This window comes from Bactrocera tryoni, chromosome 5, assembly GCF_016617805.1.
Source record: "Bactrocera tryoni isolate S06 chromosome 5, CSIRO_BtryS06_freeze2, whole genome shotgun sequence".
Lineage (NCBI taxonomy): Eukaryota > Metazoa > Arthropoda > Insecta > Diptera > Tephritidae > Bactrocera > Bactrocera tryoni.
This window is the reverse complement of record NC_052503.1, coordinates 12,619,990-12,635,909: the sequence shown is the minus strand read 5'-3', so window position 1 is coordinate 12,635,909 and position 15,920 is coordinate 12,619,990. Positions and strand designations below refer to the sequence as shown.

The 15,920-nt window shown below is 34.8% G+C and overlaps 2 protein-coding genes across 3 annotated transcripts in view; both read left to right on the top strand.

The window, feature by feature from the left end:
* The first annotated feature begins 8,810 nt into the window (after positions 1-8,810).
* LOC120777895 (odorant receptor 30a-like) lies at positions 8,811-11,337 on the top strand. The gene is made up of 7 exons (XM_040109466.1): positions 8,811-9,101; positions 9,173-9,323; positions 10,193-10,460; positions 10,553-10,652; positions 10,728-10,829; positions 10,901-11,008; positions 11,099-11,337. Exons 1-7 carry the CDS (start codon positions 8,811-8,813, stop codon positions 11,210-11,212), a joined length of 1,134 nt encoding a protein of 377 aa, XP_039965400.1. The 3' UTR covers positions 11,213-11,337.
* Positions 11,338-12,320: 983 nt separating this feature from the next.
* The window catches only part of LOC120778928 (neurobeachin-like protein 1), a 101,359-nt gene continuing 97,759 nt past the window's right edge, over positions 12,321-15,920 (top strand). The window contains exons 1-7 of one of the 2 annotated variants that reach the window (XM_040110973.1): positions 12,321-12,458; positions 13,172-13,375; positions 13,449-13,598; positions 14,117-14,303; positions 14,366-14,454; positions 15,017-15,088; positions 15,697-15,846. In XM_040110973.1, coding sequence (XP_039966907.1) covers positions 12,408-12,458; positions 13,172-13,375; positions 13,449-13,598; positions 14,117-14,303; positions 14,366-14,454; positions 15,017-15,088; positions 15,697-15,846 — 903 coding nt within the window. In that variant the 5' untranslated portion in view covers positions 12,321-12,407. The remainder of the gene's footprint in view (positions 12,459-13,171; positions 13,376-13,448; positions 13,599-14,116; positions 14,304-14,365; positions 14,455-15,016; positions 15,089-15,696; positions 15,847-15,920) is intronic. The other variant, XM_040110975.1, reaches the window with a different exon arrangement.

Below are 15,920 nucleotides of genomic sequence, written 5' to 3'. Positions count from 1 at the left end.
AATTTTTTTAAACAATTGTAAAAATTTATAATTTTATGATTTTACGATGCTTTATGACAGATTGTGAGTACCCCAAATGTTTATTTACAGAATTTAATGTACTTTAATAATCAATTCATATTAAAGAACTTTGCATTCCCTTGCTTACAAAACCGATATCCAGCAGCACCCCCAAAGATCTTTCTGCTTAAAATTATCTAAAATCCAAAAGCAAGAAAAAATATTAGAAGAAATGACTACAGGTAGTGAGACACTAGTGAAAAGTTTGGTTTTTGACGAAAATCGACGTTTTATGTGAAAAAATGTACAATTAAGAGCGGTTTGAAAAATCGATATTATTATCAAAAAACTTATTATATATCCTTATCTGAGAAATATATAAAAGATCCTGTGAAAATTTCACCGTTTCTGTTTTCCGTTTCGGTGAAATTTTGCGCACCGACTTGGAAAACGGAAAAACTCATTTAAAATTTTGCGTACCGATTACACTAAGTCAAAGAAGTTCTTACAAATGTGCTCATATCTGCCGGATCAACTTAAAAATCTCGGAGAATATTTTCATATATGTATATCTATCTTAAATATATAAGTAAAAAAATTGTTTATTTTGTTAACAAGTGGATATAACTCCTTAATCGAACACAGCATGCATATACACTCGTGGCCATGCAAACCTTACCACTATACATTTTTAAAATTTTTTTTCGGACTTCTTCGTTCGTTCGAGATTTTCTTCAATTTTCTTTAATTTTGTTATTTTTTATGTTTTTAGTAAGCATAAGTAAACTAAGTTATACTATCTAATTATAATTGTAGTTTTTAATTTATTACGTTTCATGAGTAAAACACAAAATAGCTTTTCATGAGTTTCATGAGTAAAACACAAATTAGCTTTCCTGTGCTTATACAAAAGCGGCCGATTTTATTGTTTTCAAAGCCTGCTAAATTTCGTGTTTCAATTTAAAAAAATAAAATAAAATATGAATTTCAAATATAGCGTAAATGAAACTAAATAAAAAAAGTAAAAAATATAATTTTTTCATCGCATGTCAGTCTCTTACATTTCGAGCTCATTTTGTAAAGCTTACTATCTTCCAATTGCTTCGTCTATAGCTGAATGTGTTCTGTTTTTAATTTTCAATATTTTTGATTAATAACATGTCATTAACTTATTTCTAAATAAAAAAAAATTCTATACCGTAAAAAGTACCGCTATAAAATGTAGTCAAATATGCATAATACTTGAAAATTTTGTGTGGTAAGGTTTGCGTGGCCACGAGTGTAAGTACACATATACATTCGTATCCTCACACACATATATACATTCAAACATGCATACATACACGTTTGTTTAAAACCTACAAAGCGTATGTATCCCGAACGGAAAAAATTTAATTGCATAGTAAATAATATTAGGCTGTAAGCAGAAAGAATTAAGAAACATTAGTCTAACTCTTAAAATAAATAATAAATGTTATTTAGCTAGCCACTTTTACACAAATAACGAAATTGAACTGTAAAGTAAACTCACCAGGCGTCACACGGGCATTTGATGCGCAATAAATCGGCAGAGTTAGCTAAAAAGCCAAACCAAGTGTGTATGCTAGGGTGTGTCTTAGACTTGTGATACTTTACTGGTAAAGTGCAAGATTTTTCTTTTTTTTTGTTTTACTAAGATGTATAGATTTTATTATATTCATGACCACTGTTTTTAGGCGAAGTTCCAGAAAACTATGGCCAATATTTAATGTAGAATAAAGGTTATGTATCAGTTAGTACTTATACAATGCTAAACCAGACGTTGTCGCCATCGACGGTTCGTCCGATTTCTTTGTTAATTGCAGTAAGATCTGTATCGAGACCCTTTCAGTTTCTACACCTGATTTTGATGCGTGTTCTTGAAAGACGTAACGAGTTTCCACTCAAATTTTGAATACAGGCTCTAACGAGCTACATTATATGGTCTGTTTGCGATGGTAATGGGATACAGAGCCTTTGGCCTAGGCCCGAATGTATTGTCCTTCTTGCCTACCGCTACCAGCCTAGCTACGGATTGCACCTTTCCAATATTCGCTGTAGTAACTATGTAGTAATATATACAGTTGGACCGATGTCTTATCGTCGCACGAATAAATTTTTATGTAACCCTGATGTTACCCGCATCTGTGCATGACGGTGATGGACTCGGATTGCAGAATCACTTCCAGCGTCACGTTTGTCAACGCAGCTTCTCCCATTTCCATTGGACTCTGAGAATTTTTCCTTTCCGATCACAGCACGTTAACGTTAATGTGGTTCTTCGGCGGTTTTGCTAACGGCTTAGCCTTCTCAGCTGGCCTCTGTTTTTAGCTGCCACTACTGGCGTTCAGATTTGAAATTGAGTAAGATCGATTTCGCGCAATGAATGGACTCCTTGAGCTCCTTGTGAGCTCCTCATTGGTTGGCGACTGCAGCTGTACCCTTGGGAGTGGATATACATCATTACGATTCTCCACTTACTTTGCTTTAGCGTGATCATCCAGCTTAAAAATAAGTCATTCTCAGGCAGATGCAGCACCAGCAGCCTTACTTTTAGTATCTAATTTCCCTCCCTGCTGTGTAGCCAGACTTTGGCTACACGGTTTAGTTCCGTCAACCGCTGGTGTTTCTGCCTTCCTGGAGGTAGGTTTAGCCACACTCTTGCCCCCCAGCTCCTATCTTTTTGCTGGCTGCTCTCAAGCTCTTTGAAATCGTAGTCCTCTTCTCAGAATAAATTTAAATAGTTTATTTATGTTCTTCAGGTTCATAATATGGATCCAGGTGAATTTAGGTCCACTTGCGTATAGCCCGCGCTACAAGAGCAAGATTGTCTTATTACAGAGGGCGCCAGGTGTCGGTGAGCTCCATTCTAGACTGCGCATTTAGCCACGCTGATCCTGAGGAAGGGTCATATGACACGTTCGCTAGATATATGAGACCTGGTCTACGAAAAGGGAGCTAACGTGCGAAAACTAGTTTTCTGGGAAAAGCTGTTAAAAATAATCGTCAGTTTCTCGTTATCTCATTAATTGTTCTCCTTTTTTTTGGCACCTAAGCCTCCTTTCCGTAGACCAGGTCACATATAGTACTTCACCCTGCCAACGTCGTGATATTGTGATATCTATTAACAGTTGGAACCTCGTGGAGGATCAAGGGGTTTTGTCAACCTCGAAATTTGTTAGAAATATTAAAAAACAAAATTGTTTCAGTGCATCTTCGTCTTCACTTTTAACTAATTTACAATAAATAATAATAAATGATACGTTTTTTTTATCACTACTTTTTTGCTTACAACTAAGGCGCGCCCTAATGCATACATGCACACCAGCATTCAAATTAATAGTAACAACAACAAAAACAGACATTTACGAGCAAATATTGAGGTTGTGGGCCAAGGCTGGCCAAGCGAAGCGAACATTTCAGCAAACGAGTTGTATATTTAGGTCTCGACTTGGCTTTACCACGTCGGATCGGAATTGTTTTCATTTGGGACTGAGTTAAGTGAGTGATGGCGAAAATTTCGGTTGCAATTTTAATGCATTAATTAGTAATTAATATTGCCTCTAAGTAAAAAAAAACAACAAAAACTTGACATACATATAGGCGACATAAGCATAACGGTAAAAAATAAAGTAAAATAAATAAAGAAGATACTTTTTCTAATAATTTCGAATGCCATGAAGTACGTTTAAAAGTTAATATTGAAGAACTCTTTCGCTCGCGCTCTTACGCTCTTCGCTTACAAGCATTGATTTATTAAGCAAACAAAAAACAAAAAAAAAAAAACAAAGCAACCACAAAAACTCAAGAAAAAATATATTTTATTTAGCTAAAATTGTAAGCACTAAAGAGAAGGCCTCGATCTTATCTTAAATTAAATTAATTTATATGTAAACATAAATTATATACATACATACATATACATATTAACATAAGTAAATGCGTACGCAAACTCACAGCTTTAAACAAATTGTAAAACAAAATTAAAAGACAAAAAATAACAAAAAACTAAGCAAAACATAAAAAATATTTTCTTCTACCAAAAAACTCACATCATATTCATATTTATAAATATAGCAAGTACTTAATGTATATTAAAAGTAAAAATCAGGAAAGTATAAACTTAAAAATATTTCAAAAAAATTAAAGCAAAAAATAGCTTAAAACAATTATAATAAAAAATACGCATTAAAAAACTTGAAAAGCAAATAACAAACAAAAAACCAAAAACTTTCTTTAGCATTAAATTAAAATAACATTTAAAGCCTACTCGTATATACATATTAACTGCTGCATAAGCTGAGCAAAAGCATTAAGCCTCACAAAAATTCTCTTAGACAAATAGGTACTCATACTTACTAAATACCGAACACAAAAACAAAAAAAAAATACTCAAAAAAATTAAGCGAAAACCAACAGAACAGTGAAAAATACGCGGTGATTTCCTTTTTTTACAATTATTCTATATACATACATATATGTTATGCGCATTTGCATTTGCACATCTAAATTATGAGGAAAAATTAATGAATTGAAGGAGAGTATTTAACAAAAATTCTAATAAGCGACAAGCGCCTAAAATAAATACAGTAAATTACTTGCGGCATAAAAGTGCAACATTTTTAAATGAAAATTATTAATTAACTATTGAAGTATAATATTGTAATGCTACTAGAATTGAAACAATAAAAGGTGAGAAATCAAACAATAATAAATAAAAAAAAAAATAAAAATCAACGCATTTAGAAGCCTAGCTGTGGTTTTTCTATTCATAAACGGCAGTTTGGTGAATTAAAGGTTTTTAAACTCTTTCCTACAACTTTTTCTCATAAAACTTTCGACGAGAAGGGTAAACAGGAATTTAAGCTGCCTTTTCAAGAGTTGATTCTCCATTGGAAACTTGCTTTCTAGCATTGGATCAATGAACGTCGCGTGCGTGGAGTTGGAGGTACAGATAAACGATTCTGCTTTTTCCTGCTGTACATTGAATGACGAAGTCTTCACCAGAGTTATGGGTACCTGTAATAGATTGTCCGATATTACCATCCCTAGTGATGGTCTGATAAGTAGCATAACCTGGCGACCTATACCAACACTCGCATCAGACCATATGCCGATAATTATCTCGATCGAGAAACCTGCCGACTTTATTTCTGTGGACAAGCGTACCTTCGTTAGCTTTAATACAGCTAACTTTACAAAATTTACTGTGAGCACCTTCCCTGCACTACCCATTCCTACGGACGTAGGCGTTGGCGAACGTTAATTCCGGGAGGTGATTGCTGTTGTGACCGCTTGCTTCATCCTAGCTGGAAGAATTACGAAACTCTGCCTCGATTTCCCAGCCGAAGCAGCGCGACACCTTACGCCATGCCGGTCCTCGAATAAGGAATCTCAATCTGGAGATTCGGCAAATAGTAAATCAAAACAAGCAGACAAAATGGATACAGATTACTGTCAAAACTTAGTTTAACCCGAAGAGACATGATGACCGAGTTGAAATTCAATTCAATGCCCATGCTTCTTCGGACCCCAAAAAAGGCAATTTACAATGCATCCTTCGGTAGACAAAGCCAAACGTTGTGCTACCCGACAGCACGGCACTGCGCAAAATGCCAAAAGACTGCGCATCACTTACATTCACTTTGGAGTGCCATCAATAAATCAAAATCTTCCAAATCCATTGGTCCTGATGGAATAAACATGCTCATGCTATAACCGATGTATGGAAAATCGACATAGTGGTTCTACTACTGAAACCAGAGAAACCCGCCAACAAAGGGGAGGCCTAACGTCCGATAACTCTCCTCTTCCCAGTAGTGAAGACATTGAGGTCTTGCTACTCTCGACCTTCACTCACTACCTGAGTTGCGCAAACCACCAGCCTGGCTTCGGAAAAATGCACAGCACCACTACAGCACTTAGCGTCATAAATGCCCGGATTGTTCATGGCCGCAACCAAAAACCACCCTGCGAGAGAACGATCCTCGTAGCGTTGGACTTGTCAAAAGCCTTTGACACAGTCAAAGACACAACGCCATTCGAGGATATCGAAAAATCTACGCTCCCTCCAGGGTTGAAGAGGTGCACTATGAACTACCTGAGCCGTCGAGAATTATCCGTACTCTTTCGAGGTAAAAACTCTAAATTGAGAAGAATTAAACAGGGGGTTTCGCAGGATAGTGTCTTCTCCCCGTTGCTGTTTAACTTCTACATCTCAAAACTCCCCCAACCATCAGAGGGAATTTCTATCACCTCGTACGCTAATGATTTTACGATATTGATGTCGGGCAATGGAATCGATGATATGTGCTCCAAAGTAAACGGCTATCTCTCCGTCCTTATTCACAAACTGGACGAAGGAGTAAAGACTAAACCTTAATATTGCAGTCGATGGCGTTAAAACTCCGACTGTCAATAACCTTACGATTTTAGGTGTGACACAGTACAAAGCCGCAACAAAATCCTCAAATCGCTAGCCGGCAACACCTTGTAAAAGAGAAAAAAACGTTGTTGGCAACATACAAAGCAATCGGCAGGCCAGTTATTAACTACGCCACACCAATATGGTCGTATGCAGGCGCACGTAGACACGGAAGCTTCAGACACGCCAGACCACTGCAATCCGGACCGATGCCTCTTGAAATCTCTTATCGAACATCTGCAAAATGAGGCCTGTTGTTACAGTTAAGAAGCATAATGAACTCTTCTTCAAGCATTTGTTGCTGGAGTGTTTTCCCAGGAATCATCACTGGAGTCACCTGCTTTAAGCGGAACCGCCTCGTAGGAGTATCAAAAGATCCTTCTCAACTACGTTGACGACATAACACAATAGGCCGACCAAACTTCGGATGCAACTAACTTCGGACATTCTCTCACCGCCATTCATAGTGAAGACATTAACACTCCCTCTCAATGAATTGCGTACTTATAGTCAAACCAATGCAGACGACGAGCTCTGGTTGCCGCGAGAATCGAGAGTAACCCTTGAGCACCTTCGTTCTGGATACGGTAACAGGTTAAACTCCTACTTATCCAGAAACAACCCCAACATATCAAATATATTTCAAGCATGTAACGAGTTCCCGCATAACTCTGACCACCTCTTTGCCCTATATATCTGACACCCCTAACCCTATGATCCGACCTCATTCGAAATTCGAAACAGCACGTTTTATGGGACTACCGTGAAAACTTACCTGACTTATTAACTTATCTGAACCTTATCATCAACAACAACAGCGCTGGTCGACGAACCGCTCCTGTGCGATTGCACCGCAATCATAGGGCTTCTTACTAGACACTGTCCAATGGGCACTCATTCGGCAAGGCTAAAAGTCTTGACGAAAGCAAATTGCCAAAATTGTATATAAGAGGGACCCTTTGGAAAACTGAGGTTGAAACATCTCGGCATTCTTACTTTCGGCTAACCAGAAGACAAAACCGAAACTGGCATTACCCATCGCAGCAAATTCATAGTCGGGGCAAAGGGCTTTACCGATTTGTAAAGGTCTTAAGACCTATTATATAGGAGTATTAGGTAACACAACGAACCGGCGTTCCATGCTGTCCAAGAAAGATTCCTGTGAGCATCGGCCTCATGACCTAACCTAAGCTGCCTTTTAAAACTCTAAGCAAATCTAGGTTTGGCAAATACTATATCAATAATAACCATATATGTATATTTTCTTGTAATTAAGCGGTAATATCTTACTCGCTTTCGTAAGTAAAAAAAAGTCTGAAAAGCCACAAAACAGACTCGGTAATTTTTTCGATTTCAGCGAGGTCGGCTAAAATATGTATGTTATAAACGATTTCCGATGCAGTATGGCAATGTGAAAAAATTAATACAACGAAATATTCAAACAAATGTAAAAACTAAAAATCAAGTGACGAATATCCAGAGCATACAAAAATGATGGACGGAACACTTCTCCAGCCTGCTGAATAGTAGTGAAAGCATAACACATGGAGATGTTGAACCCGCATTAGCCTCCTCAACATCGCATATAAGGTTCTATCGAACATACTATGGGAAAGATTAAAGCCCACCATGCGCCAAATCTTTGAAAACACTCGTGAAAAGAGGATCCACTCACACCACCTTTTCGTCAATTTTAAAACTGCTTTTGACAGCATGAAACTAATACGGCTGGATAAACTGACGTTGATCAATACTAAAAGCTCCGTCAGGATCGGGAAGCAGAGAAAAAGAACTCTACTCCAATCCGTTGGAGAGATCAGCTGGAGAAGGACCTGATTACACTTGGTATCTCGAATTGGCGCCAAATTGCGAAACTGTCTTCGACTGTTGCGTTGTTGTTAACCCGGCTATAACCGCGTAAGCGGTGTCTACGCCAATAAAGAAGAAGAAGAACTATTAAAACTAAAAAAAGATTCCAACAAAATTATGTGTTCCTAAACATTTGTCTTTAGCAGAAATTCCCACACACATTTAAGACAATATTGTCCCCAACAATTGTGGACATAATAATTATTTTCTATTTTTTCACATCAAGAAAACCAACCGGATGTGATTGTAGGTTACAAAATAGCAATTAATTTCATTGCGAAGGTTCCACAATTCACACATTCACACAAATCTAACGGTACTTTTCATTTGTAATATATTAAAAATGCGAAAACCACACCCAAGCGATTTGGCAAAGGTTCGAGCATATATAAGGGAAGCGTCAGTCGAAGAATAGCCTCAAACGGTTTTCGCGAATTTTTCGAACTCAAAAGATTTATAAAATTTAAATTTTTTTTATATACATTTATTTTTATGTAAAATGCAATTCTGTAGTGAACTATTTAACTGGAGTTTGACATTTATGAGGCGCATTGGCTACTTTGATCAGCATCGTCTCGCGTTGCTTTACCTCATATCGCCGATATTTTTATGTCTCACGGCGTATTATCGCACTTACGTCATTCGGAATGATTTCGATGAAGTTATTGTTAATTTATTTAAAATATCTGGAGCCACTACAACAACAGTTCGCGCCTTTATTGTGATGTATAAGGCAAAGAAGTTCTTGAGCTTTTTCGAAAGTATTGATAATTGGTACCAGGATCTGCAGGTGCGTTTTGCAGGCGGATCAAGACTTTGTGTGTCTTAATCTATTACTTACTTACCTTTCTACACTTTCAGCGCGAGGATGATGACATAACATTGAAGAAAGCACACGAATTTACTAAAAAGATCAAAAAGACTTCGAGAACAGTATTAATCCTCGCGGGTATTACACTATTTTACGTTATCTTCATACAGTTGTTAGCAACGGCTGGTGTTGGATATAAAAGTAAATATAAATATAATGTATAACTTACATGTTAGGGTGATCATTAAACTTGAATGAAGGATATTTGTTGATCTAGGTAATACCACTGATAAAGATATCATTTATAATTGCTGTTCCATATTTTTAAATAACCAATGATCAAATTTGATCCGGACTTACAAGAAAAAACTACACCTTCAGTGCATTAAGTGAATTTTGTCTCTTCGATTTCGGCTCATTTTTAGTGCGTTATTTGCTAGATTATTGGACAACTTCGACGATATATTCATAAACACATTTCTTCCTCAGCAGTATTTAGACGCTTGATGCATATAGGGTCCTCAGCTACGTTGTCAATCATTTCTTTTGCGACCTCTATTCGACGTCATTTTTGAACAGATTCAGGTCGTTTGTTGCGACACGTTTCATAACCAAAACATTTACCTAAATATGGGTAGTCGAACCTTAAGAGATGTTGAGATGCTCTGCTATCCCTCTGATGCCCAAACGTCGATTTTCAGACACTTTTTTTCTGGTCGTTAACAAAAGTGGATGAAAGACTTGCATGAGCCAATTTTCGGTACTTCGCGACCTTCACTGCAGACTTTGTGCCACTCAAATACTTGGTGCTTTAAGGCACTTCTGCAATCAATTCAATTTAAACATAAGTACATACGTACGCTATACAGAGTACAGAGAGAGGCCAATCCCTATTACTCTATTTTAAGGCAATAAAATATAATTGATTCTTGGATACTTAAAAGCTTCTCAGCTCCTACTAAAAAAAAAATTGGATATCTGGCTACTTAATAAAAATAAAGAAGAATTACCCTCTAGAACCATCCTAATGTATACATAAAAAATTATTTTTTTTATTTTTTTCCATTTAGAACTACTCGTTGATGTCGCGTTCCCGGGTGTCGATTTGTATGAAAGTCCTTTATGGGAGATGGTGTCCATTCTGCAAAGCTTATGGATTGCGCCTATTGTACTCTTTTCATACGTTTCATATTTATGTTTGACTTTAATAGCCATTGCGTTTGGCATATTCTTGATGAGAAATCTGCAGAGCAAACTGGAAGGTATGAACGAAATGACCGACGAGGAAGCATTGAAATGTATTAAGAAATGCGTTAAGGATCATGTTATGATTATAAAGTAAGGGTTTCGATTTTTGTTTTAATAAGTAATAAGTATTTAAAGCTTTCTAACAATTCATTTGTAATGCTACATATTTATTTACATTTTAGGTATCACAGAGATTTGGAAGTATTATTTTCGGTTGGAAGCTTTGCCGATGTTTGTACTTTCGCTATAATACCTTGTGTCATAATTGTTATTTCAACAATGGTAAGTATCCGCGGTGGCAATATTTTCGACTGCTATATTTTCAAATTTAAATTTATATTTCTCCTCAAATTGCAGGACCATGATATGTCACTGTTGATTGCAGACATTCAGCTGTCTCTTATGGTCATGATTTCGACCTTCATTATCTTCTGGGTGGCCAATAATTTCTGCTACGAGGTGTTATGGATTTATTACCCACAATAATAATATAATAAATATATGTAAATTTATTTATTTCTAATTACCAGAGTAAAATTATAGCTAACGCGGCCTATAACTGCAATTGGGAAAACCGTAACAAGGAATTTCGTAAATACATTCCACTAATTATCATGGCTAGTCAGAGGCCACTGCAGGTTTTTACTGCTATATTGCAACTATTCATTTATTTCAATTTATTTTTTAGTACTATAATGCATAAATTATTTAATATAAATTTCTTTCAGCTCACTGCTGGTGGTTTAAAGCCGATTAATATGGAGTTTTTCCTAACAATGGTGCGCTGCACTTATTCGCTCTTCACCGTTCTATTTACAATGAAGACCGAAGCCGATTCTTAAAATTGTACGCCCAAAAGTTATAATTTCAAAAATATAAGAAATCTAATAAATGGAGTCGAGTTCATGCTAGTACTTAGATTAACAATATTCTTTAGATGTTCATGTAGTTGTGTTAATAAAATATCATAAAAAAAAAAACAAGTTATTTGCTTACACGAGCTCAATAAAACATATTTTACAGGTACCAGTCTTAAGAGGCACTTTACCAACATAGAAATACATAATTGTTATGCTCAAATAAGCTGTAAAAAGTAAAAGGTTAAAAAATCCTGGCATGCCTACGTAAGAATGAGTGGTAAAAAATCTTATAAAGATATAGAAAATTTCAATGACGAAGATTGCGTCCTTAACCGAATATAAATCTGCTTCCGATCAGGTGTGTACTGTAGGAAGTGCGTTACAACATACATATGTATGTACATAAGTATATGGCAATTTTAGGCTCATAAAAGCTTTGTGGAAAATGATTTCATTATTACATTATTCGCTCTGGAAAATCTACAAATCTCACAAAGCTTTGAATACAATACCGAAAAGAATTTCACTCCGCATCGCATAAAAATATCAAAACTTGGCATCAAAATCTTGTTGCATTTGTTATGACAAATTCTTGTGCTTAAAATTATTTAGTGGAAATTAGAAATATGCACTACCTACCGATATCAAATTATTGCATTCCTTCAAACAAACAAAAAAATTCTTATAAGACCCTAGAAAAACAAGCAATCAGCTGCTCGTTTGGCATATGAATTCGCCTTCAACTAATGTGAAGCGAATTCATTTATAACAAAAACACACAAAAAAAAATTGACCTACTCACAACCAGTGCGCCAAAATTCATCATTTGACCAACAATGATTGTAAGCTTATGCTAATATACTTGTTAATGTAGATGAATCATTAATATCTCAAAATATAATAATTGTAAACACAAATTGATTTCTTCCAAATGTGCCAACACTAGCAAAAGACATTTGACATTTGCTTATTGCCACCACGTGGTGAGTTTAAGGTTGCAATGCAATTTTGGTTTTTCTCTTCATTCCATTTGTGTTTGTCTATTCTACAGTTGTGTTTTTTATTCCGGTGAAAAATTTATAAATTTTAGTGTTGTGTTGTAAACAAATAATAGCAAATGTTTAAACAAGTTTTGTTTAAATGAGTGCAACAACAATTTTGTGAAAAGTGTCGCATAATGGATAATAAAAAGGATATTTACAATCTATGGGTGCAGTATACGACTAAGGCGAGTACAAAAAAAATGTTAAAATGCATAAAAGAATTGTGAGCAGTAATTTTATTCTAATTGGAAAGTGAAAAATACATACAATGTCACCTGTAGTTGTTTGCCACACCGCCAAAGTCGTATCACCATAATCTCCAAATTATTAATGGGCGTGTTTGAAGCATTAATCATCAATTTTCAACGTTTGTTGTCCTATTTCTAAAAGGGGGTTTTCCTCACAAATTCGTCTTTATTGGATTGCTTGCCCAGTAAACAATGGAAAAATAAAATGAAATTCTACACTTCAATAAGTTAGAATGTTTGCTTTGTAAAAAGAATATCAACAAAAATGTATAAACACTTAAGTTCTTTGTAGCTTAATTTTTCGTTTTATTTTGCATTATCAATTTTATTTATGTCCCTATGTGTACACATTGCTTCTTTTTTCTGGAGTATTATGTAACACTGCGGATATTACCTAGATAAACATATAATAATTTACATACTGATAACAGAACCACCTAACCGCCCCACTTTGCGAAATATTGCGGCTCAGGTTGCATTACAATGGTGCCGACACAGCCCACCCACAAAATAAATAAACGCTTGCTGCTCTCAGTGATTTTGCACGCATTTGCTCATTTAATGCCAAAATTGCTCTCATTTGAATAATGCCTCTCTGTTTCTCTTTTATTTTCCCATTTTCCGGTTGTTATTGTTGGACATGAAAACAGAATGATGAATCTTATTTTCGTCAATTTATTGAACGTTTTGTAAGCATTTGGAAGAGTCAATTACCGGTGGATTTTGACCGTGACGATCTACCGCTGTGGCATGAGGTGCGCCCGGATAGTGGTCCACATCTGGGACGTCTGCCGGATGAGTTGCTGCCGGCAATAGGAAAATTCATCATAATTGCTCGCGATACCAGTGAAAATGTATGTGCAAAACATCGTAATTTAGTGATAAGTTTTTGAAAGATAATGTCCTTTATTGTTTACTATGTTTCAGGGCACACTTGACGATGAGCAGATACGTCAGATTGCTGTTCTGGTAGATTGCTTAGTGATAATTTGTCGACACTTTGATAATATTTTGGCAATTATTAAATATGAATATAAATCGAATTTAATTGCTATTTTGGCCAATACATTCAAAGAGGTAAATAAATCAGGTGATAATCATACTATTTCATATGTATAAACTTATCTATTTACAAAAAAAAAAAAATAATTGAATTAACTGATTCTTAGAAGTCGATAACTTGCTGGTATTTACTAACATTTTCTTTAATCATAAAGCTATAAAATATTCCATGTATTCATTGATAAGCATTGGTAATAACAAGTTCACATAGAATTCAATAACGGTGAAAGATAAGCAAGAACTTGTAATGTCTGTGCTATATTGAAAAGAAGGTTATTACTAATCTAAAAACAAAGAAATATTAAAAACAATGTCAATAAATAGCTAACTACAGAGATAGAATTATAAACTCGAATTTCTAATGCTTATAAGCATTACAAAATTTTATGGTACATCACACAATTTTAATATTTTAAGTTTGGTATAGTTATCCTTTAGCTAATGATCATTACATTTTATGCCATAAAATGGTTAATTTTATTAGGAACATAATTACATATACATATGTACATATGTTTAATTTATTTTTCTAGTGCATGACTCGGCAGCAAGTATCTATGGAAGTAGTGCACCTATTTCGCAGTTTCTCGCAATTTCTTGAAGTTATGTATGACCCTTATTTGACTTGGCGTAGCTTTTTACGCGGCGCCTATGCAGATTTTCACAAAATACCTTATAAACCACATACTGTGCATGTGGAAATTGTGCCGTTTATCTATGGTAAGTAAATCTTTCTATACTATTTTGAGAATAACAATTAAAATATATATATTCTGATTCAGATTGCTTCCAGAGGGAAGAGCTTACCAAATTTCCTGCGATTGGGGAATGTCTGGTGAATGCTTTAGGTGCTGTTATATGTGGATCTCAGGTAGTTCGATATGTTGCAGCGTAGGTTTTGATCAATATGTGCGCCTAACAATTTTGACTGTGTGCTTTATTTATAATTCTGATATATTTATGTACATACATGTATATATGTGTGCGCGTATACTTTTAAACCTAAACACTTAGAAATATATTTATTTTTTTTTATTGTCTAAAACTGTATTTTGCAATATGCATAAAGATCGAATTTCCATGTTTTGAAAAACTCTGCAATGCTTAGTAACATATAAGATAAAGAGTAGATTCTTTACAACAACTTTTTTTGAAATTATATAGTATAATATGTACTCTCTATTTATATATGTGTCTTTATGCATATTTCTTTAAACTGCTTTGGTTCTTTACTGCCACCTAATATTAAACCTTATTTTAATTTCATAATTTTCAACATAACCTCATTCATTGTAAATGTTACATTTTCCCTTATTTCATATTTAATTTTGTATTGTGATGTGCTTTTGTTGCAACCTAACTACTTGAATTACCAAAAAACTTTGTACTCGTTATAAAACGAAAGCAAATACTGTACAAACACACACTTGCAGAAATCGCTAACATCTCTGACAACTAAAAGTACAGCAAATTGTGGTGAAGGGCAAGAAATCTGTGATAATTTGGTGAGTGGTCAAACCGGCGTAATTAAATGTCATTTAATATGTAAATGCATTTGTTTTGGAATTTTTTGTTTTCTATTTGCTAGACACTTATCCCTTGTACTGTTAGATTGCATTTTATTTGGTGTTTTGTGCTAAAAACTGTGTTAAACAGTAATTATTGTTGTTTCTAAATTTTAAAAATTATTTTTTATGTTTCGAAAGAGGAAAGCTGGTTTAAAAGTCTTGAATTTAATATTTGTAATATTTGATGAAAAAAAGTTTTTCTTTACTAGAAGTTTATAACAAAAAAAAAATTTTTTTGACGAAAAATATTTGGTTTTCCTTCAACTAGTGAGTTTTATAAACAAAAACAAAAAAAAAACCAAAACCAAAACATAAATAATGTTTTGTAAATTTTTAGATGGAAAGCTTTGAAAAATTCAACTACAACCGCTTTGCTCTCAAAATTAAAAACTTTTGATTCTCAACTGTTCCTTACACTTTTTATTTCTGCTTGTTGCTATAATTGTAAACAAATGATTTTTAAAAATAATTTCCTCAAAACTAAGGTATACTAATTTTTTCTAACCTCCAATTCATTCATACCAACTTCCCATCGGCGGTTACAGCGTAATGGCATGCGCGCCATTTGTCCCGCAACCGTTTCAGTCATTATGAAGATTATTGCACAGTGGGAAAGCGCCAGTGAGCTGCGCGCCGTTGCGCTGAAGTGCTGTGCTCTTATGATTGTTGTATTACAAAAGTCTAGTCCGGAAGAAGTGAGTAACGGTATAAAAAAATAATTGAAATATACGAAAATAATAATATGTTTTTGTTTTTTTGCCTTTTCCAG

What these genes read in the sequence shown, in the direction of transcription:
- LOC120777895 (XM_040109466.1), top strand. Translation starts at nt 8,811, where the DNA reads ATGCAATTCTGTAGTGAACTATTTAACTGGAGTTTGACATTTATGAGG. An exon ending in ATTGGTACCAGGATCTGCAG is followed by an intron (nt 9,102 to 9,172) that starts GTGCGTTTTGCA and finishes CTACACTTTCAG; the next exon opens with CGCGAGGATGATGACATAAC. An exon ending in CCAATAATTTCTGCTACGAG is followed by an intron (nt 10,830 to 10,900) that starts GTGTTATGGATT and finishes TCTAATTACCAG; the next exon opens with AGTAAAATTATAGCTAACGC.